This window comes from Balaenoptera ricei, chromosome 6 (assembly GCF_028023285.1).
Source record: "Balaenoptera ricei isolate mBalRic1 chromosome 6, mBalRic1.hap2, whole genome shotgun sequence".
NCBI lineage: Eukaryota > Metazoa > Chordata > Mammalia > Artiodactyla > Balaenopteridae > Balaenoptera > Balaenoptera ricei.
The window spans coordinates 13,481,284-13,505,469 of record NC_082644.1 but is presented as its reverse complement, the minus strand read 5'-3'; the positions used below and the strand labels follow the sequence as shown (position 1 = coordinate 13,505,469).

Genomic DNA, 24,186 nt, shown 5'->3' with positions numbered 1-24,186 from the left:
CCATTTTCCTCTCTGCCTCAGAGTGTGAATTCCATAGTGAAAACCTGGCTGTATCATTCTCATGCTTAAAACCTTGCTGTGGCTCCCCAATGCCTAGACTAGAAAGCCCATGCTCCTAGCACATGCGTGCAGGGTCTGTGTGACTAAGCTCTTCCGCTTCATCTTCTATGGAATCTACTGGAACTAAATTGCTCATTCCATGCTGTATCAACCCTCTCTGACATTAGGTCATTTTCTCTGCCCAGCATGCCCTCTGACCACTTCTCAACCTAACTCCCGTTGAGATTTAGTTTAGGTTCCAGCTTCTCCAGGAAGCCATCTCTGAAACTCCCCAGCTGGGTTAGATGCCCTTTCTCTGTGCCCTGTCACAACTTTGGCTTATTTCTAAAGAGTTACCTACCATGCTTACATATCTTGAAACCTCCCCACCCTGACCCTGTGAAAACCGTATGCTCCTCCCAGCCATGAATTATATCTTAATCACTTTTGTAACAATGGTGCATAGCACAGTACGTGCCTAAAATAAGTAATCAAGAAATATGTCTTGAACAAATCTGAAGTTTGATGTGTTCCATACCACTAGTGATAAATTATTATTCTTCAAGTATGAATACGATTTTGGACAGAGGCTTTTGGAACTAAGTCTGGTGTAGGAGATCATGCTGGTTGATCATGGTAAAATGAAGAAGGACACAAGATTTTTCTTGAATCTGGTTTGGAAGACATTTCCACAGGAGGAGCTCTCTCTGAATCCGCATTGCATCTTATTTCATTCGCATCCAAAATCCAGCTTGAATATTCTAATACATCCTATTATTTCTGACTTCCGTAAACCATAGAACCCCTACTAAGGAGACTTAATATATGGTCTGAACGTGTGACTTCCAAGATCACTTATCTTTTCTCACGGAAGGAGCATCAAACCTCTTACCAGTGAACGTTTTTGGTGTGCAGAGGTGTCTTGGGTCAGATATATTGCTCCTCTATTGTCATTGATCTTCTCAAAAATCTGTAAGGAAGATTTGCCTAAGAAACAATCATTATTACAGCTCCAATTTTATCTTCTCAAAATTTCCGTAGACACTTTGCTCCAAGAAATAATCATTACCATAGCTCCAATTTTTAAATCATCCTTGTACTTTCTGAGATTTTAAATAGCTTATTTAGCATCTTACCAACACCATTTCAAATAAGTGTGCTATCCTTATTAATAAACATGACCCTGGGACTTGCCTGGCGGTCCAGTGGTTAGGACTCCGCGCTTCCACTGCAGGGGGCACAGGTTCTATCCCTGGTCGGGGAACTAAGATCCCGCGTGCCGCTCGGTGCGGCCAAAAAGAAAAAAAAAAACATGACTTTGACAAGCAAAACATCACTCCTCCATAGCTTGGTGGGAATTGTATGCCTTTTGAGGGGAAGACCTAGGCTTTTTCCAGTCTTGGCTGTGGAGCTCAGCGTCTCTCCTCTGCCATGTTCTCTGTCACAGGAGGAAATCAGTCCTCTGGAGAACGCCATTGAAACCATGGAGCTCACCAATGAGAAGATCAGCAACTGTGTCCAGCAGCATGCCTGGGACCGGTCCCTCTCCGTGCATCCCCTCTCCATGCTTCTCAGTGGCATCGTGGACCCGGCTGTCATGGGGGGCTACTCCAACTATGAGAAGGTGGGCTGCGTCCCGGGAACCCCACGGGGCCACCAGGTCTGGCGTGTCTCTCCTGCCTTCTCCAGCGGCAGCCGGTGAATTCGTTTCTTACAACTTCTCTGAGAGATTTTCGTTCTCCCCTCTTTGTGAATGGGCAAATGAAATTAATGACAGGCTTCTCCCTGACCTCATACCTGCTAGATACCATCAGCCACCCAGACAGGGTTAGGCCACTGTCTGGTAGAGTCACCGAAAGATCAATCTGATAGACCTCTGGTTGATTCACCAGCTGTGAATTCCCTTCCCAACTCCCTCTCTCCCCTGGAAGGTAGAAAGCATACAAGTGGACCCCAGACCTGAGGGTGCCCTGGAAGGGAAGCAGCATCTGTGGGAAACACAGAGCCACGCTCTGTTTGGAGCCCTGACATGGTGTGCCATTGGTTGTATGGACAAACGCTGGCCCTGGCTCTACGATTAAATTAATTCAGCTAAGTGTCGTATCTGTTACTCTGGAAAAACATGAATGGAATGCTCATCACATGGGACTCCATTGCATAGGGTTTGGATGTAGCATCACTTAAAGTGGAGGTAATGCAGTCAGTAGAATTTGGTTACAGATAATCCATAGAAGCAGGATTTTTAATTGCTGGTATGTTTTCAGTGGCTAAATAATTGGGGGGTGCTCTTCTTGAGTATAAATAAACAAGTTACACCCCTGTTGAGTAACATGGAGAGTGAGTGGGAAGAAAAGGAGATGGATGGGAAAGATGAGAGAGGGTAACTGGGATGATTCTCTTATTTCCATTTGTACACAATGTCCTGGGAAGAGCAGGGGCTTCAGAATCAGTCACTCTTATGACCCAGTTCTGGCTTCCCATTGGCCACTGTGTGCTCTTGGGCGAGATACTTCATCTCTCTGAGCTCCAGTTTTCATATTTGAAAACAGTAAGGAAAATACGTAACTGACAGGAGTGACATGGGCTTAAGGGAGACCTCCTATATATGAGGAACATCATACGACGCCTGCCATGTAGTGGTGGCTTGATCAGGGTCGGTTTTCTTCCTGTCTACTTGGAACAGAATGTGTGATTTGAGTGTTCTTTTTTATTTTTTTTGGCATGAGGGATCTTAGTTCCCCATCCAGGGATCAAACCCGCGCCCCGTGCCTTGGAAGCACGGAGTCTCAACCACTGGACCACCAGGGATGTCCCAGTTTGAGTGTTGTTGATGAATGGGGCTTACCAGTGCTACAGTGATCTTCTGTCGTTTCTTCAACCTCTCAACCTTTTTTAGTCTTCTTATTCTCAGCAGCTGGGAAAGCACCAGAGAAACTCTGGTTTGCCCATGTTAGGTTTCAGTAATAATTTCTAGTGTTATAATGGAATTCAATACTAGGGCCCAGAATACAATACTTTTTTGATGCTATAATGATTTCAGTGTGTGTTTTTTCCTGTGAGCTATCTGGTACTGATTTTGATGTGTCTTTCCAAGTATTCATTTTTTTTTCAGAATGCTCCTAAACTCTGATTTATATACGCTGATATCTGTGGCTATTACATAATTTTATATGAAGTTTTTTCCAGTGTGACCATCTTCTAATTAAAATGAAAAAAAAAAGGGAAGGAAAGGAAGGATATGTAAACAAATTTATTTCAGCAACTTTTAAAAACTGTTAGTTTTTACTTTTAATTAATATGTATGACTTTGTACATTTCTAAACATAAGAAAAAGGTAAACTCGTTGATCACCTTGAACTATTGCAATCAGGTGGGGAATCCATCATTACCTACTTGATACAGGCGACCTATTTTAAGGCAGCTCTTTAATCAGTGCCTGAGTGATGGGAACACAGGAGCTGCGTGTGGTAATTCATCAGCCTTTTCTGTTGTGAGGCAGGACTCTCCTAGAAAAACTAATTTCAGGGGACTCTGCTCTGACGTTCCCTGACTCAACTGATGCTTTGGGAATTTCAGTGTGTTTTATCAGAGGTCAAAAAATTTTTTTAACTTTCAAATTTAAACTGCGTGTATTTTGAAAGGTAAAGGTGACTGAAGATTTAAGCCAATCCTATGTTTTCATTTATATTGACAGTCCCTCTAAATATGAATCTGCCAGAATGAGCTGCTCTGTAAATGTGCTGTCCTGTTTCCTTTGTGTGATGCATGGATTCCATATATATATATTCTCTGTTGTACTCGTTTTCTAGAGCTGCCATAACAAAGTACCACAAACAGCGTGGCTTAAAAACAATAGGAATTGATTGTCTCACAGTTCTGGGGTCCAGTAGTCTGAAATCAAGGTGTCAGCAACGTTGATTCCCTCTGAGGCCTCTGAGGGAGAGTCTGCCCCCTGCCTCTCTCCTGGCTTCTGTGGGCTGCTGACAACCTTTGGTATCCCTTGCCTTGTAGATGACTGTCTTCTCCTTGGCTCTTTACATGGTGTTCTCTCTGTGTACATGTGTCTGTCTCCTCATATCCCCTTTTTGCAAGGACACTGGTCAGATTGGATGAGGGGTCCAGCCTACTCTCATGCGACCTCATCTTAACTAATTACCTCTGCAATAAGTCTGTGTCCATCTAATGTCACATTCTGAGGTCCCAGGGCTTAGGACTTCAACCTATGAATTCGGGGCAGGGGGACACAGTTTAACCCATAACATCTTCCCACAAAGTAAAGAGTTTGCACATATTCTGTTTTCCACACAAAATGGGCTGATCCCTTTTATAACGGTATCCTGTAGTTTCAGGAACTCTTGGATTTCATGTAATGGGGTGGTTTTCCTACTAGTGAAGCAAAAGAGTGAAGGGGAACTTTGAAGGCTGGTCTTCAAAAGCACTCTCAGAAATGATGGTTATGGTAAAGGGAGAAAATAGATAACTCCCGTTTTGAACTCTGTCAGAGCTCAAATGTTCACTACAGACTTTAGTTTTTCTTTCGTAATGAATTCTGTCTTTAAAATGGTCTCCTATGGAACACCTGTATTTATAGTTTGAGTTTGAGTGTTTTGTTTTTTGTTTTTATTTATTTATTTATTTTTGGCTGTGTTGAGTCTTCGTTTCTGTGCGAGGGCTTTCTCTAGTTGTGGCAAGCGGGGGCCACTCTTCATCGCGGTGCGCAGGCCTCTCACTGTCGCGGCCTCTCCCATTGCGGGGCACAGGCTCCAGACGCACAGGTTCAGTAGCTGTGGCTCACAGGCTCAGTAGCTCCGTGGCATGTGGGACCCTCCCAGACCAGGGCTCGAACCCGTGTCCCCTGCACTGTCAGGTAGATTCCCAACCACTGCGCCACCAGGGAAGCCCGAGTTTGAGTTTTATGTCCCTATTATAGGACCTTTCCATGAATATTTATTGATGTTATGGGTGACATGGTCTTGACATAGCATAATAAATGCAACCTGCATTTAATATTTTCAAAAGACTTTCACATCTATAGCATTTCTCATGTTGTCCTCAAAGTAGCCTTTTGGATAGGTGATTAGTAAGAAAGTGCCAATATGAATCTTCAGGAATTGCGATACAGCCTATAAAATGCTGGGCAGGAAAACTCTCAGCCACATCTTCGGGCTATTAATTTTTTGCTCTTTCCTTTATAAGATCTAGGCACTTACTCTAATGAGTAACCTTTTGATATTGCCATTTGGCCTTTTCTTAGCTCTTTGGGGAAGTTATTTAATGAATGACATTCTGCTCTGCTGCTGCTGCTGATGATTTGATTTGTGTGTGTGTAGCAGTTGAGAATGTACTCATGCTAGGAATTGCATGATTCCAGGAAGACTACAGAATAACTCTTTCCCTTCTGAATTGTCTACTCAGGTGGTTTAAGGGCTTCCCAGGAAAGGAACAAATGTTTACTTAATCATTCCTGGTTCATCAGCCAGAACAGAAGACGTGTTTCACCCTTCTAGGCTTCCCTCCCCTTCCTGTTAGGGTCAAATACACAGATAGGAATGTGTTCTAATCAATACTTGCCCATGCTTTGCTTTTAGGCTTTTTTTACAGAAAAGTACTTGCAGGAGCATCCTGAAGACCAGGAGAAGATCGAGCTGCTAAAGCGACTAATAGCGTTGCAGGTACGTCCAGGGGAGGCGTGGCTGGGCAGCTCTCCATGCTCTGTGGGCGGCCACCACACACAACACCAGGATATTCTCTAGGGCATCCATCTCCAAGCGCACGTTTAGGGTTACTTTTTTTTTTTTTTTTAACCCTTGGAATCACAACCTATCTATTTATTTGGCGAAGCAACGTAGGAAGAACATTCCACTAGACTGCACAGTGTTGAGAGGGGTCTTCTTAGAGGGGAGATTAAAGTCCCCAAATTGGTTTGCTGGCTTGTGTTTCCAGATGAGAGATGTTGGCCTCAGTTTCTCTCTCTCTCTCTCTCACTACTTCTGTGAACAGTGGGAGGAGACGCAGCCATACGGTTGAGTCCAAGGTGAAACGCATCGGTTACTCCCGCATAGAAAGGCCCCCAGGCTCACGTGGATTTGCCTTGCCTGTCAGCCCTTCCCCTGGTTACTTGTATCCCCAGTGTGCAGGTTCCTCTGCATCTTTGACCCAAGAGCATCCAGTTCCCAAGCTTTACACTGAGAAGCAGTGTTTTCGTTTGAAGCGTGCTCTGTCTACCAGTTTACCTGTCCATCCCCACCTTCCATCTTTCCCCAGCATCCAGATCTGAACTATCCCTCTTCCTAAACAATATCCTATTCCTTTCATGCCCTTCTTCCCAGATGCCTCTGCTGACAGAGGGGATCCGCATCCATGGGGAGAAGCTGACGGAGCAGCTGAAGCCACTGCACGACCGGTTGTCTTCTTGCTTCCGGGAACTCAAGGAGAAAGTGGAAAAGCTCTATGGGGTTATAACACTGGTAGGCTTTGTCTCAACAGCCTATGAGCTTTTTCTAGTCTCTTCTACCGTTTATGATATTGATCCGTTTTTCAGATGCCAAATGAGTCAAAGTAGCCTAGGAATGGCAGGCAAACACTGGGGCAGTTCGGAGAAGGCATGGTCCGCTCTTGATAACCTTCAACTGTTGTTGTGCTGGACAGCGGCTCTTAAACTTGAATGACCGTCAGACCCACCTGGAAGGCTCGTGAAAACACAGATTGCTGGGCCACATCCTTAGGGTTTCTGATTCACTTGGTCTGGGATGGGGCCCAAGAATTTGCATTTCTAACATGCCGGCAGGTAGTGCTGCGGGGCTAGGCACCACACTGTGAAAACCACACGACTGGAGATTGGGGTTTCCTAATCCCAGACACTGGTTATTCCTGTCCTGTCTAGCCCAACTCCTACAGTTTTTCCTAATCTTTACTTTTTATTTTGGTGAAATGTTCATATTCATCACACCTTCGAAGGGGACAGAGAATTGTGAATTACATTTGACAATGCATGTAGCTGATGTCATGATTTCTTTGGACAGTTGTAACATTTCTCACAGCTACAGTTTTCTTTTTTTCCTCCCAAGAAGTTGGGTGGAGCGATACATGGGTCAGCCTTTTCTCTCACACAGTTGATGGTATGCTTGGTTCCAGCTTCATTTAACCGCTCTTTTTAACATGAGTTCATCCTGCTCTCTTCAAATGTTGTGTTCTTGAACCCCAGATTTTCAGAAATCCTCTTTCCTCCAAATCAAAGCTCTGCATTTGTTTTCATGTATTCCTGTCCCCTATTCCCATACCTCCATCTCTGCTACATTTTTCTCCCTAGTATCTTTTTGATCATCTCTCCCAGTCACCCAAGTGTTCAGTCATGCCTTCCTACGAATTTACCTCCTAACCTGTTGCCAGTTAAGAGTTTTCTTTTAGGAACATTTGTCTTTTACACAAGTTCCTAGATGGCAAAGACTTAGCTCTCACTCGATGAGTTTAGTTTTTATTAGACCCAGGCCAATATTAACATTTGAATTTGATATGGTGACCTACTGGAGACGTTTCTTATGAGAGTATATCCGTATTCCTTTATTTCCTAAGATTCACCAGGATAAGCATCAGGTGTCCAGTTTCAATCTAAAACTTTTCTATTAGGCCAGTATTCCGTTTTTTAAATGGCCAGTAGAAGCTAAACTGGAGAAGCAGACAGAGGGGTTTGCTATTTTATTGATGGGTAATGAACATCTTGGGTTCCCTCTCTCATGAGGTTGGCAGAAAGTTAGGGTGAATTTTTCTCTAGTTTTAGAAACAAGGTAGGCTTAACCGAAGTTGTGTTTATAACTAAGAATATAAGAGGGGTGGGGGAGGGATGGACAGGGAGGGTGGAGAAGGGATGGATTGGGGGACATGGATGGATTGGGAGTTTGGGATTAGCAGATGTAAACTAGTATATATAGGATGGATAAACAACAAGGTCCTACTGTATAGCACAGGGAACTATATTCAATGTCCTGTGATAAACCATTATGGAAAAGAATATGAAAAGGAAAAAATATATATATATTTAACTGAATCACTTTGCTGTACAGCAGAAACTAAAACAGCATTGTAAATCAACTATACTTCAATAAAACAAATCTTTCAAAAATGGAGAGTTGCTTAATATACAGAAAATGAACTCACAACCTAGATGCTTAAATGTCAGGATGTTGTGATATGCAGTTACAAAATATCTCGTATGTCATATTATAATAAACAAAATGTCAGTAAAATCTTTCAAACTACAAAAAAAGAATACAAGTATTTGCAATATTTAACAACCGACGCAACACAGGCACCAACCCATCAGAATGGGGTGCCAACCCCAATACAGGTGGGCACTCGCCACAAACCAGCGGGGACTGCACCAGTTCCTAAGGGCTGAATTCCAGGCCAGCTAACCATGAGGGGTCATGTCTCCTTTAGCCGCCCAACTTGACGGAGAGGAAGCAAAACCGCACAGGGTCTATGGTGCTCCCCTACATCATGTCGTCCACACTGCGGAGATTGTCCATCACCTCCGTGACTTCCTCTGTGATCTCCAGCTCTTCTAACTCATCTGATAATGCTCCTTCCAGACCAGGATCTGATGGGTAAGGCTTCGATCTTTAATTGCCAGGAGGGGTGAGGTAACTCCTTCCTAATGTTTGCCTTTGGTCCCCAAAGTGAGACTTGGTTAGTGTGGATGCATCATCTTCGTAAGGGAAATAATTCACAGTACCTGGGTTATTAGTTTTTGGGTCTTTCTCATCGTCCTCGTCATGAGGAATATCATTATTTACGTGATAGTAGCAACAGTTATGAAAAATGGAAAAAAAAATCACCCATAATGCTATCACACCCTATGACCCAGCCAATCATATCCTATTTTGTTTGTTTCAGAATAATTTGTAGTTATTGCTTGACTTTTTTTGTTTCAGTTTTTTAAAATAATTTTTAAGTTTATTTTATGAGTAGGCAATGTAATCACATATGAAATTTCAAAGGTACAAAAGGACATATCATGAGAGGTCTCCTGTCAGTGCCCAACTCCCAGCTCATCAGTACCACTCTCCAGAGGCCAGTGATGTTAGCATTCAGGTTCATGTCCGTGGTGCCTTTCCAGCAGCTCTTTATCTATACAGAAGCAGTTCCTAAATATATATCCTTCGTCACACGTTTTTTATTTATAAACGGCAGCATATAATACTCTTTGCCTTGCTTTTTAAAAAATTAGTTTATTTATTTATTTATTTTTGGCTGCGTTGGCGAGTGGGAGCTACTCTTCGTTGAGGTGCGCGGGCTTCTCATTGCGGTGGCTTCTCTTGTTGCAGAGCACAGGCTCTAGGCATGCAGGCTCCAGTAGTTGTGGCACGCGGTCTCAGTAGTTGTGGCTCACGGGTCCTAGAGCACAGGCTCAGTAGTTGTGGTGCACAGGCTTAGTTGCTCCACGGCATGTGGGATCTTCCCGGACCAGGGCTCGAACCCGTGTCCCCTGCGTTGGCAGGCAGATTCTTAACCACTGCGCCACCAGGGCAGTCCTGCTTTGCTTTTTTCACTGACTAGATCTTGAAAATCATTCCATTTCAGAACTGCGAGAGCCTCCTCTTTCCTTTGAGTTGCAGACATCTCATGATTTCCCTACCTGTGATACACTCCATCATTGTCTACTGATGGACATTTGGTTGATTTCAGCCTTTTACTATCACAGTAGTGATAGCAATGAGTAACCTTAAAAATATATTATTTTGTTAATATTCAAGTATATCAATATGAGAAAAAGTCCAGAAGTGAAATTGCTCTGTCAAACATATATAGCTGCAGTTTTCAAAATTATTCCTAAACTGACTTTCATAGAGATTATACCCATTTACAGTTCCATCAGCAACACACAAGGGTGCCTGTTCACCCACATCTTGCCACCAAATTGTGTATTATCAGGCCTTTTAATTTTTACCAATCTGATAGGTGGAAAATATTTTCTTGGCCTAGGGCTTTTGTCTGGTTGCATATTGGTTTTCTTTCATCCCTCTTGTTTTGTGTGAGGTTGAGCATCTTTTCATTTGTTTAGTAGCTTGTATGTATTTTATTTTCTGTGAACTGTGGTCAGATATTTTGTGTACATTTTTCTGTTGGATATTGACCCTTTGTGATATGAGTTGAAATATTTCCAATTTCTCCTTTGTCTTCTGACTTTGCTTCTAATTTTTTATTTAGTTATGCTGATTTTTTTATGCAGTCAAATAAGTTAATATTTGATTTTATGGCTTCTGGATTTTATATCATAAAGGCCTTCCTCACTTTAAGACTACAAAAAGCCTAATTTTAGGTTTTCAGTATTTATTATAAAATCTGTGCTTCTTTGCAATTTATTTTAGTATAAAGTGTAAGGTATAGAACCAATTTTTTTTTCCTTCTTGGCTACCCAGTTCTCCTATAACATTTAGTGAGCAAACCATCTTTTCTCTACCGATTTGAAATGTCAGCCTTATAAAAAAATCAAATTCCAATATGTTCTTTAGTCTGTTTGTAGACTTGTTCCCCATTTCTTAGATCTACCTGTGTGGTTCATGCACTTCTTCTAATGCAGTTTTAATTACTATAGATTTTAAAGGTTTTAAAATTTCTAGTAGTTTTTTTTCAGAATTTGTCTGGCTAGTTATACTCATCGCTCATTTTCGTATTAACGTGTCTGGAATCCTGTTATTTTTATTGGGATATGTTAAATTTATGGATTGAATTTAGGGCTTTTTGATGTTGAGCCTTCTTGCGAGAAACATGGAGTGCCTTTCCATATGTTCAAATTTAAAATATTTTAAAGGAGTGAATTCATAATTGTGTTCAAGTGGAAAAGCATAGCATGTACCATTTTGTGACCTATTGCTTAATTTTATGTACCTGATGAGTATTTAACATCACCGTGTGTTTTAATGTTGAATATAAGTTAAGTCAGTTGACTTAACACTTATTTATAATTTTGTAATTCCATATTATAATAATAATATCACAAAAATAGCCTGTCCAAATGGCCTTCTACCTGGCAATCAAATATTTTATTTATTTATTTACTTACTTACTTATTTATTGGCTGCATTGGGTCTTCACTGCTGCATGCAGGCTTTCTCTAGTTGCGGAGAGCGGGGGCTACTCTTTGTTGAGGTGTGAGGGCTTCTCACTGCGGTGGCTTCTCTTGTTACGGAGCATGGGCTCTAGGCACGCGAGCTTCAGTAGTTGTGGCTTGCGGGCTCAGTAGTTGTGGCTCATGGGCTCTAGAGCACAGGCTCAGCAGTTGTGGTGCATGGGCTTAGCTGCTCCGTGGCATGTGGGATCTTCCCAGACCAGAGCTTGAACCCATGTCCCGTGCATTGGCAGGCAGATTCTTAACCACTGTGCCACCAGGGAAGCCCTCAAATGTTTATTATTTTCTAAATCATTTATCTATCCTTTACCATTGACATAGATATCTTTACACAGCTGCAGTTATAGCACTGATTTAGTTTGGTAATTTGCTTTTCCTCTTTGTCTTTTTGTCATAAGCATTTTCCATATTGCTATATAATTTTATTATTAGTTTTTAATTATCACTTTTGATGGCTCTGTACCATTACATCATATGAATGTGCCATAATTAATTCTTCTCCCTACTATAGAATGTTTAAGCTTTGTCACTGTTTCTAAACAGATAATCATAAAAGTTCATTATAAATTTAATATAAAGACATTTAGGGAGTACCCTGGTGGCTTAGTGGTTAGGATTCAGTGTTTTCACTGCTGTGGCCCGGGTTCAATCCCTGGTCAAGGAACTGAGATCCTGCAAGCTCCTCAGTACAGCCAAAATTTAAAAAAAAAAAAAAAAATTAGGTTGTATCAATATAAAATGCATTTATACTATTAAGAATTGTAACAAACATGTGTCCATATAGCTTTACGATTATTTAAGATATAGTCTCAGATCACTTCTCAGCCTTTAGGTTAAGATGGAGTGCAGGCTTTACTTCCCCAAAGCATATATTACTTATGCAGGGAGTAATATTTTTTACAATTCTTGATATCACAAATGCCAATATGCAATGCCATATACAATGTATGAGTGACTATATAATTTTTCATAATATAGTCACCCGTATTAGGTATTTGGACTATTCTTAATCTTTTGAATTTCAAAATATTAAATAATACCTGATTCATTTGTTTATTTTTTTCCCATCTATTTTTTTTTCATGCCGTAAAGAGATACTACCTACTTTGTGGCAAGCGTAGAAGTTCTGTTCTGTTCTCTTTTCTTAGATAAACTCTGTCTCATTCAAAAAAAAAATAAAAAGTTTTCAGGCAGCTGTTGAAAATTAGAGACACTGTAATTGCTGATCCATTAGGGCAGTAAATAGAGAGCAGGTGACTGGGGTCCTCTTTATGTCATGACCCCGGGCAAAGTGGGTTATTGCTCTTGCCCACATTTGCCCAGTAAGATGACATCATTGATACCATTTTCTAACATTCATTCAGGATGTTTCTTTAAAGCAGGTCAAACTGATTCACACCCAATGACCTCAGTTCTCCTATTAGCTAGCAGTGTTATGTCACAGTATTCATTAGAACTTTCATGGTGATTATTGGGTGTGCAGTCTGTAAAGGCTCTCTTTCTTGGTTGGGTGTATCCATCCTGTTTGGCACATGGGAGGCTGTGGCCCAGAAAGAGAATAACTTTATGAAACACAGTGCATCGTGTTAAGGGAAGCTGGAAGGGCTTGCACAGCAGGTCAACTCAGTACATGCTCAGAGCTCCAGCCAAGTAGGGGCCCCAAACCAAAATTTTTTAGAAAAAAAATTACTCTTTGGTATTTCAGGAAAATCATTGAAATAGTCAGTGTAAGAAAAAAATAACACAGGCACTGTGGTACTACACTATCATTATTTTACTGTTTAGTTTGGTTCATAATTAGGCCCTAATGAAACTCACATTAGGGCCTAGATCTTTGCCTGTAGATCTAATGACCCACAGACACTTACCTTCATTCTCAATCTCACAGGTAAAGTAATAGTAGACTCAGTAGAATACGGGATTGTTGTTTTGGGTTTTTTTTTCCCTCCCTGACCAACTACTGTTTGAAGTGATTCTTTTTGTTTGATTTGGCTCGGTTGGTTTTAAGAATAATAGGCGTCTGTTTTGGAATTTAGTTCTATGATTTTTTTTAATTAGTACAGATTTAAGACAAATAATAGTGAGTGGCTTCCCCTTAAATATACTAATAATTGGAAAATACCAAAAAATTGCAAATTCAGGCATGTAATCTTTAAAAAATAATAATAATAATAAAAGATGATTCAGAAAAGGAGAGAATAATTTGAAATAAAAAAGAAGAAGAATTGTAGTGTAGAAGCATCTTCCATTGTGACTCCAGTGGTTCTTTAACCAGACTTCCCTGGTACTTTCTCATCCTGTATCTTCACTGAAGAGGGCAAAATATTTTGTAGAAAGTGAGACCTAAAGTATTAAAAAGCTTAAAATGACTTAAGAAGTATATCAGCCAAATACAATGAGTGAATCTTCTTTAGATCCCGATTCAAACAAATCCCTTGCCAAAAAAATTATGAGACAGGAAATTTGAACACTGACTGGATGTTTGATGAAATTAGAGAATTATTCACTTTTTTAGGAGTGATGATGGGAGTGTAGTTTTGTCATGAAGATGAATCCTTGCCTTGTAGAGATATGCACCGAAATATTTATAGATGAGATGTGATATCTAGGAATCACTTCCAAATAACACAGTGAGGGGTGAGGGCTATGACTGGATGGATATAAGAAATAAGATTGGCCATGAGTTGATCACTGTTGATGCTGAGTAATGTACACATAAGATTTATTATATTCTCTCGGGGACTTCCCTGGCGGTCCAGTGGTTAGGACTCCGTGCTTCCACTGCAAGGGGCGCAGGTTCAATCCCTGGTCGGGGAACTAAAATCGTGCATGGCACACAGCACAGCCAAAAAAAAAAAAAAAAGTTTATTATATTCTCTCCACTTTTTAATGTTCGAAATTTTCCATAATAAAATGTAAAAAAAAGTCTGCCCCTTCCAGTGATCTCATTTTAATATTTACATATTTAATAATTAGTGATACTAAGTTTTTAAAAAATTATTTGGATTTCTTTTTTTGTGAAATACCTGTTTATCTCCTTCGACAGTTTGTAAAAATTGAGCTACTCATATTTTTTTCTTTTTGATTTGTAAAAGTTTCTTATACATTAATGATATTTGCCATCTAAAGTATGTACAGCCAATAGTTTTAGTTTGCGAATGATGCTTTCTGCTGAACAGAAGCTTTTAATTTTTAAATACTAAAAGCTGATAGCTGTTTTTCTGTTGTCTTATTTTCAAAGCTTTTTCTAAAAAAAAAAAAAAAAAGGCTTTATTTTTTAGAGCAGTTTTAGTTTCACAGCAAGAATGAACAGAAAGTACAGAGAGTTCCCATGTACCTCTGCCCTGGACACGCCCCAGCCTCCCCTACCATAAGCATCCAGCACCAGAGCGATACATTTGTTATACTTGATGAACCTACATTGACACATCACAATCACCCAAAGTCCATAGTTTACGTTAGGGTTCACTCGTGGTGTTGTACATTGTGAGTTTTGATAAATATATTCACCATTGTAGTATCATATAGAATAATTTCACTGCCCTAAAAATCCTCTGTGCTCTGCCGACCTACCCCTCCAAACTTTTCATTTTTATGGAGTAAGATCTACCAATTTTTAATGAAACCAGAACTGATTAAATACCCATTTAGAAGCTATAAGCAATCTATACATCACAAAGATAGGTTTTTAACCCCTCCCCCCCTTATTTTTACATTTTGCCACCTCATTCCTCTCTGTCTCTCCCCCCAACCCCCAGTCTACCATTTGAGAGTGGGCTGCATACACCATGGCTATGGAGCAAGCAGATTGTCATATTGTAACCACGTACTACATCCAGTACAGCCTATACATTCAGGAAATGTGACATTGACCCAATACTTAAAGCTACAACCCATATTCCAGTTTTGTCAGTTGTCCCAGTAACGTCTTATAGCAATTTCTGGTACAGGATCCAATCACGATCACACATTGTATTTAGCCATGTCTCTCTATTCTTTAATTTGAAATCGTTTCCTTAGCCTTTCCTTGTCTTTCATAATGACACTTTTGAAGATTATGGGCCAGTTATTTTATAGAATTTTTTTTCGTTTGGGTTTGTCTGATGTTTCCTCGTGCTTAGGATTCAGGTGATACATTTCTGTGTGATATGCCCTTTTCAGGTATCATATCTGGAAGCACATTACCCATTTGTCCCTTATTAGTGATTTAATTGATTCTGTGGTTAAGATTTGGTCCATTTTCTTTTCTATTTTTAAAATAGTACTTACTATTTTTCCCTTTGTAATTAATAAGCAATTTATGGAGAGATATTTTGAGACTCTCCTGTTTCTCATCAAACTCTTCTCCTCTATGTATTAACATCTAATTATGGTTCTTGAATGGATCCATTTTCACTATGGTGCTTGAAAATCTCACTGTAATTAAAAAACATTTGAGGAGTACTCCTATATGCTAGGCACTGTTGTAAGCATTCTGTAATCACCCTATGAGGTAGGTACTATTATTATCCCCATTTCACATATAAGGAAACTGAGGTATGAAAAGGTTATCTGCCCAAGGTCACCCAGCAAGTCAGTGTAGGTAGGATTTGAACCCAGGCTGTAGGACTCCAGAGAATGTGCTATTATCCACTACATAAAGCTGCCTATTCATCTTTTACTGTGTGAACTCTGTCTTTACCTCTAAGTTTAATAAGACCTTGTCTTCCTGAGATAAGATAAATATTCACTAGTATTTTCTTTCCGTACTTGGACGGCCTCATTTCTGTACACGTAGACCTTGAGAGATTCAATTGGCAGTTGGAAATTCAGATTACAACCTGAGAACAATGCCACAGGTCAAGGTTCGGCTGTGGAGTCCTATCCCCTGGTCTTTTTGGAGTCAGTTTTTTGTTTGTTTGTTTGTTTGTTTTAATTTTTATTGGGGTATACTTGATTTACAATGTTGTGTTAGTTTCAGGTCTACAGCAAAGTGAATCAGTTGTACATATATCAGTTTTGACTGTCAGGTGATCAGTGTTTTCTGACTTTGTCCTTGTTCATGGCTGATAGGTCAATCCTTTTTTCAAAAAATTTATTGAAGTATAGTTGACTTACAATGTTGTGTTAATTTCTGCTGTATAACAAAGTGACTCAGTTATACATATATGTATTCTTTTTCGTATTCTTTTCCATTATGGTTTATCCCAGGATATTAAATATAGTCCCCTGTGCTCTACAGTAGAACCTTGTTGTTTACCTCTCCTATATTTACTAGTGTGCCTCTACTAACCCCAAACTCCCAATCCTTCCCTCCCCCACCCCTGATAGGTCCATCCTGGAGCCCCTTTTGGAGCGCAGGGCCTCGTCAGGGGCCAGAGTGGAAGATCTGTCCCTCAAAGAGGACAGTGAGAACCGGATGAGCAAGTTCAAGAGAAAAGACTGGAGTCTCAGCAAGTCCCAGGTCATCGCAGAGAAAGCGTCGGAACCTGATGTGATGGTAAAAACAAACAGACAGACAGACAAACACCATAGATTTGCCAGTTTGCCATTGCTTCCCCTGGAGCCAGGCATTTCACCGTGTACTTCACAGCTGTGAGTCACCAGACAGAAACCTAGCGGGGTTTCTCAGGACGCAGCAGCCTGGGGTAGGGTCAGATCTCAGATGGTGCTAAGAAAAACACGTACAGAGATCGAAGCCTCTAAATCAATAATGGTGCAAGATTTACCCACAGTATAAACATGTGGATTAATGGTTGGAGTTGTGGTTTTCGCCACTGTGGTCCGTGACTCCATCCAAACATTGTCACTTCCCTTCTTTTAACTTAAAAAAATAAAAGGTTCTTGATTCTTCCGTAAGCCACATCAAGTTCTTAAGTGTGGCAGGACCAGCTCTCCCTGAGAATCAGGGTGGCTCATCTCCAACCTAAATGGCACAGTCCAACTGTGATTAAAATCAAGTCTGTGGCCGGCCAGAAAATAGTCTGTGGTCCGGTGATTCCCTGTTGGTGTCTCTGCCCTGGTGCCCCCAGCGTGCCAGTGCGGTAAGCTTAGAAAGGGCTCCTGGAATTTTGCCCTTTAACAGTTTCTGCTCTACTGATGAGGTTGTTCTGAGCATGGATGAGCCCAGCATGCCTCACTGTGAGAACGTTTTGCTGTGTTTCTCCCCACCCCCGCTGCTAGAGCCCAACCAGAAAAGCACAAAGGCCAAAGAGTCTCCAGCTGTCGGACAGTCGGCTGACACCGTTTCATGGCTCTTCCCCGCCTCAGTCAACACCCCTGAGCCCACCCCCGCTCACTCCTAAAGCGACCAGGACCCTGAGTAAGTCTTCCTGTAGAGACCCCTTCTATTCATTTTACTAGAGGACGGTGTATGTTTATGAATCTGGGCCATTTTTAACCAAGATAGCCACAAGGTGTATGAGATTATCGTCAAGTAGGTTCAATTCAGTGGTAGTGGGTATAATGCAATTAGATTAGGGTTTGGCAAGGAATCCTTAGGTTGCTGAGACTCATTAAAGTTTTCTACACAGGGAGCCACAGGGTTTCACTGCCCCTTTTCCAACTGTGATGGTATAAATGAGGTAGATCTGGAATAGGACTAGACAGGAAGTGAGTAACTTTGGAACTATTGGGCAGATAGCTGTGTACTTGATATGGAGAAGGGTCCAAAATAAGGACAAGAAATAGACCCATTCCATATATTACTTACAGTCAGGCTTGGGGACTCAGCAATACACAAAGCCTGAGAAGAATTACAAGGACCGCTTAGTACAAAGGAATGATGGAGGGGTAAATCTTCACATCAAATGGGAGACAGTAGTCAGCCGAGCGTCGGAGATAATGAGACAAGTTTTCCTGGAGGAAGTGGATATTGCACCCTTTAAATGCTAAAACTATGACAGTTCAATTTAACCAATATTTATTGACTACCTAGTATGTGATAGATGCTTTTTCTAAGCACTTGGGATATATCAGAGAACAAAGTAATACCCTAAGTTCTAGAAAATATTCTCATCTTCAGCTTAAGAGTAAAAACCTTCAACAAAAAAAGTGAGATTTTTGCTTAAGAACTTCTGGTGAAGCCTTCAGTTAAATGAAGGGTGCTACATCTGTCCCAAGGCGTAGGAGGTCTTCTTCATTCTGTCCACAGAAACTGTAGAACGTGACTGTAGCGATTTGCTTGACCAGGTGGGTTTAGGTGTTACCGTGGCCAGCAGAAGTGTCATGAGATCCCTTGGTGAATTTTTCTCTCTGCCTTCATCTACTTTGTGTCCTTTCCAGGCTCCCCATCTTTGGAGACAGACGGGCTGATGATGGCTGCGGTCCCACCTCCCCCTCCCCCCAAAAGCAAGCCCTACGAGAGCAGCCGGAGGAACTCCACAGAGGTAGGGGGGTGACGGCAGACGCTGGGGCCAGAGAGAGCCCAGCACTCATGGGAATGCAGCATTGGATTTCCCAAGATTTTTAAGAGGCAGGTTTTCCCATCAATTTGTCCCTCTAATCAATTCTTGGTTCATTCCTGAAACCATAAAGAGAGGGGAATTTTCAATGGGAAGGAACAGTATGCAAGGAGACCTTTCATCAGATTGAAGGTACCTCACCCTGGGCCCCGGGGTGGGGGGTGAAAAAGAAGTGAGTTCTCGTTCACACCTGAGGAGTTTACTTCTTCTGAGTGAGTGACAGTCATTCTGCAAGGGGCCTCCGATGGGTTTCCTTCATTCATTCAACACAAATTTATTGAGTCCCTACTATATATACGCCAAGTATTGGGGATATAGCAGTGTTAGTGTATATCTGATTAATGCAAGGGAAAGGGGGAGATTAAATCAGTCTAATTTCCCTTTTCACCTTGCAAAGGCTGTGTAGAGAAACTCAGATCAGTGAGAAGCTAACGCAGAATGTCGGAAATGTGGAGTAGAAGGCAGAATTAGGGAGAAAGGTAGGACTCATCTCTCCTTTCGTATGTCTGCTCCACCAGATTGCAGCCCCACTGCCTGTCCGGAGAGAAGCCAAAGCCCCGCCCCCTCCACCTCCAAAAGCTCGGAAGTCGGGCATCCTTTCTTCTGAACCTGGATCCCAGTAAGGATCTCGTCCTCCCTCTGGAACTCTGGTGCCTGGGAGCTGGCCTCGGGGAGGCAGTGTCCTCATTGCCTGGGTCCCCTGCTGCCTGCCTCTCCTCATCTGGGATTGAGGTTCACCAGCTCAAAACTGGTTTCATTCTTTGGAAAGCTTCTCTTTGATCGATGCCCGAGGCCACGCCGTATCTCCTCCAGTCCACAAGGAATCCCGGAATCGGCCGTGCCCTGTGTTTCTCCCTCACCATCATTACATTTCAGCCTCCAGCACAGTGCCACTGGGGTCCACGAAAGCCTGGATAAGTTCTTCAGTGGTGGTGGGAAAACCCCAGTAACCTATTCCTTGGAGGAATTTCTTGCTTTGCTTCTGAAAAGCTGTGCTTAAGACGTAGTTTCCTCACGTGGACATACCTTGTTCCATACAACATATTGGAAGAGACCAACATCAAGTACTTTGGTGGCCGGAATCATCTATCTTTCTGAGGTCTCCTGTGTCTCCTCTGTGGAAAAGAACCTCTTTTTGATGGAGATTGGCTGCTTTCAAGTATGGATGGCTCTCATTATTGAAAGAACATGGACTCGGTCGTGAGCCCTGAGCACCTGTGTCCCCCCACCCACCTGTGACGTGGAAAAGCTGCCCTCCTTCCCCCCGCCCCACGCCAGGAGTTCCCTCACACTCCCGACTAATGGTCCTAACTGCAACCATGGACTCCTGAGGCTCTGTCTTTTGCACACAGTTTCTTGTCCTGTTACCTCCTCTGAGCTCAAATCACTGGATATAAGGGACTTAGAAGTCCGGATCGAACTGCTTCTCTTCCAGATCCCATTGGAATGGCTCGGCAGCCCCTGTCTGCAACCTGATTTTACCCTGGAGAATACAGTGCAATATCTCGCTTTGATTATTTATTCCTCTTGATTGTGGAATTAATTTGATGACATGTTCATGGTACTCATGTCAATCCTCTTTTCAGAAGAAAAAGTGGGGTGCTTCAGAGAATCAAATATTACCACCAGATACACAAACAGCCACACAAAGTTAAAGACCTTTTGAGCTGGAAGGGCCTTAAAGCTCATACAGACACCCTCCCCCCCCTCATTTTGTAGATAAGGAAATTGAGGCTAAACACAGAAAATCCCACTACAGATTCTTTCTAATAACCCAGCTTGCTCATTGAGGTTATACCCAGATAACATCTCTAGAAGACAACCCTGACAAATTCTTCAATCCCTACCCCTAGTTGGAACAACAGTGGAAATGTCCCAGATGTTTCTATACTGTTTGGGTGTTTGTGGCAAAATAGAAACCTTTTTGACTGTGGATGCCCTGGGTCAACCTGTGGGTATGCTCACCGGGGGCTCTTCCACAGCCTGGCCAGGTCCCCTTTCCTTCGAGGTAGACAAGAAAGAGAGAGAGATTTCACCTCTGAGAATTTGGGTTTGCTTGCCTGCATCTTCGTGTGTGTGTTTCACCCCTTTTAGGAGAGCCATGTGAATTCATCACAGGGTCAGGGAAGTAAAAACCTCTTGAGATGTGTCCATGGTTACTCAAGAAATGAGTGTGCATATTTAAAAGTACTGCGTTCTTTCCTTGGCTCCACGCAGGAGCACCTGCAGTGTGATGAAATGGGAAGAAACCCAGGCTCTGGAAGTAACCCGTTGGGGTTTGAATCAACCCAGCTCTGTCCTCTCTCAGCTTTGCAAACTCCCTCAAATTATTTGAAATTGTCTTGAGTTTTCATGTCTTCACCTTTCAAACTGGGGACCATCCCTACCATGCAAGCTGCCTTGGGGTTCAAGTGAGACCGAATACGTGAAGTAAGTCCTCACGAAATGTGCCTTTCTTGTCTCTGCTGGGCCTGGGTAAGATCTGGAACTCTCCACGAGCATGATTGATGTTCATTTTTCTATTTTTCAAAGATAATTTGGAAGGTGGGTGCAGGTTCGGCACACAACAGCCCCTTTCCAAAAGGTGGCCTCTTATATAATTATGTATGACTAGAGACAAAGTGTTAATAAGACCTGGAGGGGGGGACTTCCCTGCCACTCCAGTGGTTAAGACTCCATGCTTCCAGTGCAGGGGGTGTGGGTTCGATCCCCGGTCGGGGAACTAAGATCCCACATGCCGCGCAACTCGGCCAAAAAAAAAAAAAAAAAAGACCTGGAGGGGATTTTAAGTGGCAAGAAAAGAGCAGGAAGGGACAGAGTCTGCAGGGCTGACATGGTGCCTGGAGCAGCTTCTGAGAAGTTGCTGGGCAGACTGGCTGGAGGGGATTCGTGGGCTTCACCCTGCTTTCCAGGCTGCCGTTAAACTAGAAGGACGTAAACTAGGTCACAGAAGAAACAAACCTGAAGCCTGTCCCTTCCGAGCTCTAGGGATGAGTTGTGAGCCTGGTCTTTGGTCAGAGGCTGGGGACATCGGATACACTGGTGCCCAAATATCTTCCCTTTTTTAACGTAACATTTTCCCATAGGCTTCCCTTTCCACATCCATGGAAATCCTAGATCTCTCCTGCCTGAATACAAAGGATTCCAGGTAATGTTGTGAATAGTCAGTCACAGGGGACATTGGACAGTTCATCTCCTTGGGAAACTATTAAGTCAGAAAGAGTTATATTTGACAGAAGATCCTAAGGAATGTTTGTCCTGAAGTCAAAGAGGAAAACTGCAAAGAAATGCCTTAGGATTACCTTAAATGTAGGAGAGATGAGGGGCAGGGCATAAAAAAAGAAACAACTGGTCTTTATATTCCTTGATAAGAATTGTGAAGTATTGAAAGCCCTTGGTTGTAACCCCCAAATTGTCACAACCTTTGTGGATGTTGGTTTATGGGATTTTTTTTGTTTTTTAATCCTTCTTTTTCCTCTCTCTCTGTCCTGGTGACTTGTCTTGCTTTGAGATTTTTTTTTTCAAGAATTGTTTTCATTCAACATATTTTAAGCTCTTACTGAATGCCAGACACCTTCCTAGACCCCCAGGCTGTGGCGATCCAGTGTGTTCTAAGGGAACAGCCCCGGGATATAAGGACTGCGGTGTGCCGTGGGCTTGGCAAGAGAGTGGGGTTAGAGGAAAGGAAAACCCTAAATCAGGCTCCTGGGCCATGGGTTCCCTCCCCCTCCTCCACCTTCACGCCTTGATTCCAGAATTACAGTCATTTTTCCCCTGTCAGAGAGACCCCTTAAAAACAACTGCCACCCTCAGATCCCTAAGACAAAACCAGCGATAAAGCAGGATCTGAGATGACAGTCTCTCTGCTAACTCTTCCCAAGCTTCAAGGGTCTTGCCCCTCTGCTCGCCCCCAGATCGTGGGGTGATTTCTTGTTTTAAAATTAAGACATAACTGGGACTTCCCTGGTCGTCCAGTGGTTAGGACTCCACGCTTCCACTGCGGGGGGCACAGGTTCGATCCCTGGTCAGGGAACTAAGATCCCACAAGCCACACGGCGCAGCCAAAAAAAAAAAAAAAAAAAAAATTAAGACATAACTTACATACAGTTAAGGGCACAAATCTTAGTGTACAGGTGGATGCACTTTTACAGTAGTGTCTACCCATGTCACCACCTCTCAGATGCACAGGCTACTCCCAGCCCCACAGAAGTTTCCCTCGTGTCCATGCTGTCATTTTATAAAAGGTATTTAGAAGGCCCTTCAATATGTACTTCCCTTCCTCTCACTTCTCAGCTATAATGAAAAGGGGAGAAAAACCCCACCATCAACACAAAACAAGACGGTGAAGGGTGTACCTTTTGGCAGGTCAATTGGTAATCAGTCCCTGGACCTCAGTTTCCTCATGAAATCATATATATTTGAGGTTACATGATTTTTAGAATCCTTTCAGCCCTAGCTTTTATTCTAAGTGAATGAAAAAGAGAGTCAGAAGAAAACTAACTTTCTCTTCAAAGGCTTTTAGGTCCATACTCCGTGACTAAGTAGGATTGTAAAATTTAATTGGAAAAGGTAAGTTGCTCCTTGGGTGGGTTGAGAATGGAAGCATCAGTTCTAATCTACAAAAGGAAAAAGTTTTCCTTTCAAGCTGATGACTTCAGGCTGATTCCTGCAGTCCAGCCAAGGCTCGTCTCCTTTATATGCTGCCCAGATTCACCCAGTAGTGAAATTTTGTGAGTTGTTCACCCAAACTTGGTCAAAAGCTCAGTTGCCTTGATTTTGTAAACTAGTCGGGTTTCAAACATGAACAGTTAAGAAGATGTGCGTTGAAGTAGAACAATTTTGTTCACATTTGCTGTTATTTATTTTTTAAATTAAAAATGGAACTGTATTTTAAAGTTTATTGTGTATTTAGTTATTACCCTTATATTAATGAAATGAACTCATTCCGGTACTTTTCCTTATTGACACATCACACTCACCATCTCTTCTGGTCTCATTTCATTACTGGTCCTATTTGTTTAAACTTGTTCTGTGAGATCATAGAGTCATCTTTGCCTGGAAGCAAGAAAAACTGCAAACTATTTGGTTTTTACTTCACCTCCACCCACACCCCATTCATCCCTTGGCATCTGAGCTGACAGTTTACAACAATTTATTTAATACAATTAGTATTAAATAAGTAAGTATAAAATAAGTCCTATTTCTTCACTCATTCACCACAGATAATTAGGCAGAGGTAAAGGGAAATAAAGGGGTTAAAAGGTATATCAAAGAACTTACATTGAAGGGATGGGAATGGATTCTCAAACCAAGTTCAACAAAGTAGGTTGAACCCGGGAAGAGGCCACGCCCCAGACCAATTAGATCAGAATTTCCGAGGGAAGGGAGTGGGACCCAGGCATTAGTATTTCTTTTCAGTCTCTCCATGTTACCCCAATGTCAGGCCAAGGTTGAGAACCATTGCCTTAGAGGAAATAACAGCTTTAACGAATCAGTGTTCAAGGTGCTTTTCTTAAACTCCCTGCTGGTGGTGAGTCAGATTGGAAAGAGGGGGCCAGCCTCACTCCGGTTAGAATA

General features: G+C 42.0%; 1 protein-coding gene across 3 annotated transcripts in view; it reads left to right on the top strand.

Moving 5' to 3' along the window:
• The window catches only part of DOCK5 (dedicator of cytokinesis 5), a 217,608-nt gene extending 194,111 nt beyond the window's left edge, over window positions 1-23,497 (top strand). For all 3 annotated transcript variants that reach the window (XM_059926858.1, XM_059926860.1, XM_059926857.1), the window contains 8 exons: window positions 1,487-1,663; window positions 5,628-5,711; window positions 6,369-6,506; window positions 8,476-8,642; window positions 16,478-16,646; window positions 17,330-17,468; window positions 18,431-18,534; window positions 19,128-23,497. In XM_059926858.1, coding sequence (XP_059782841.1) covers window positions 1,487-1,663; window positions 5,628-5,711; window positions 6,369-6,506; window positions 8,476-8,642; window positions 16,478-16,646; window positions 17,330-17,468; window positions 18,431-18,534; window positions 19,128-19,232 — 1,083 coding nt within the window. In that variant the 3' untranslated portion in view covers window positions 19,233-23,497. The remainder of the gene's footprint in view (window positions 1-1,486; window positions 1,664-5,627; window positions 5,712-6,368; window positions 6,507-8,475; window positions 8,643-16,477; window positions 16,647-17,329; window positions 17,469-18,430; window positions 18,535-19,127) is intronic.
• Window positions 23,498-24,186: the final 689 nt, after the last annotated feature.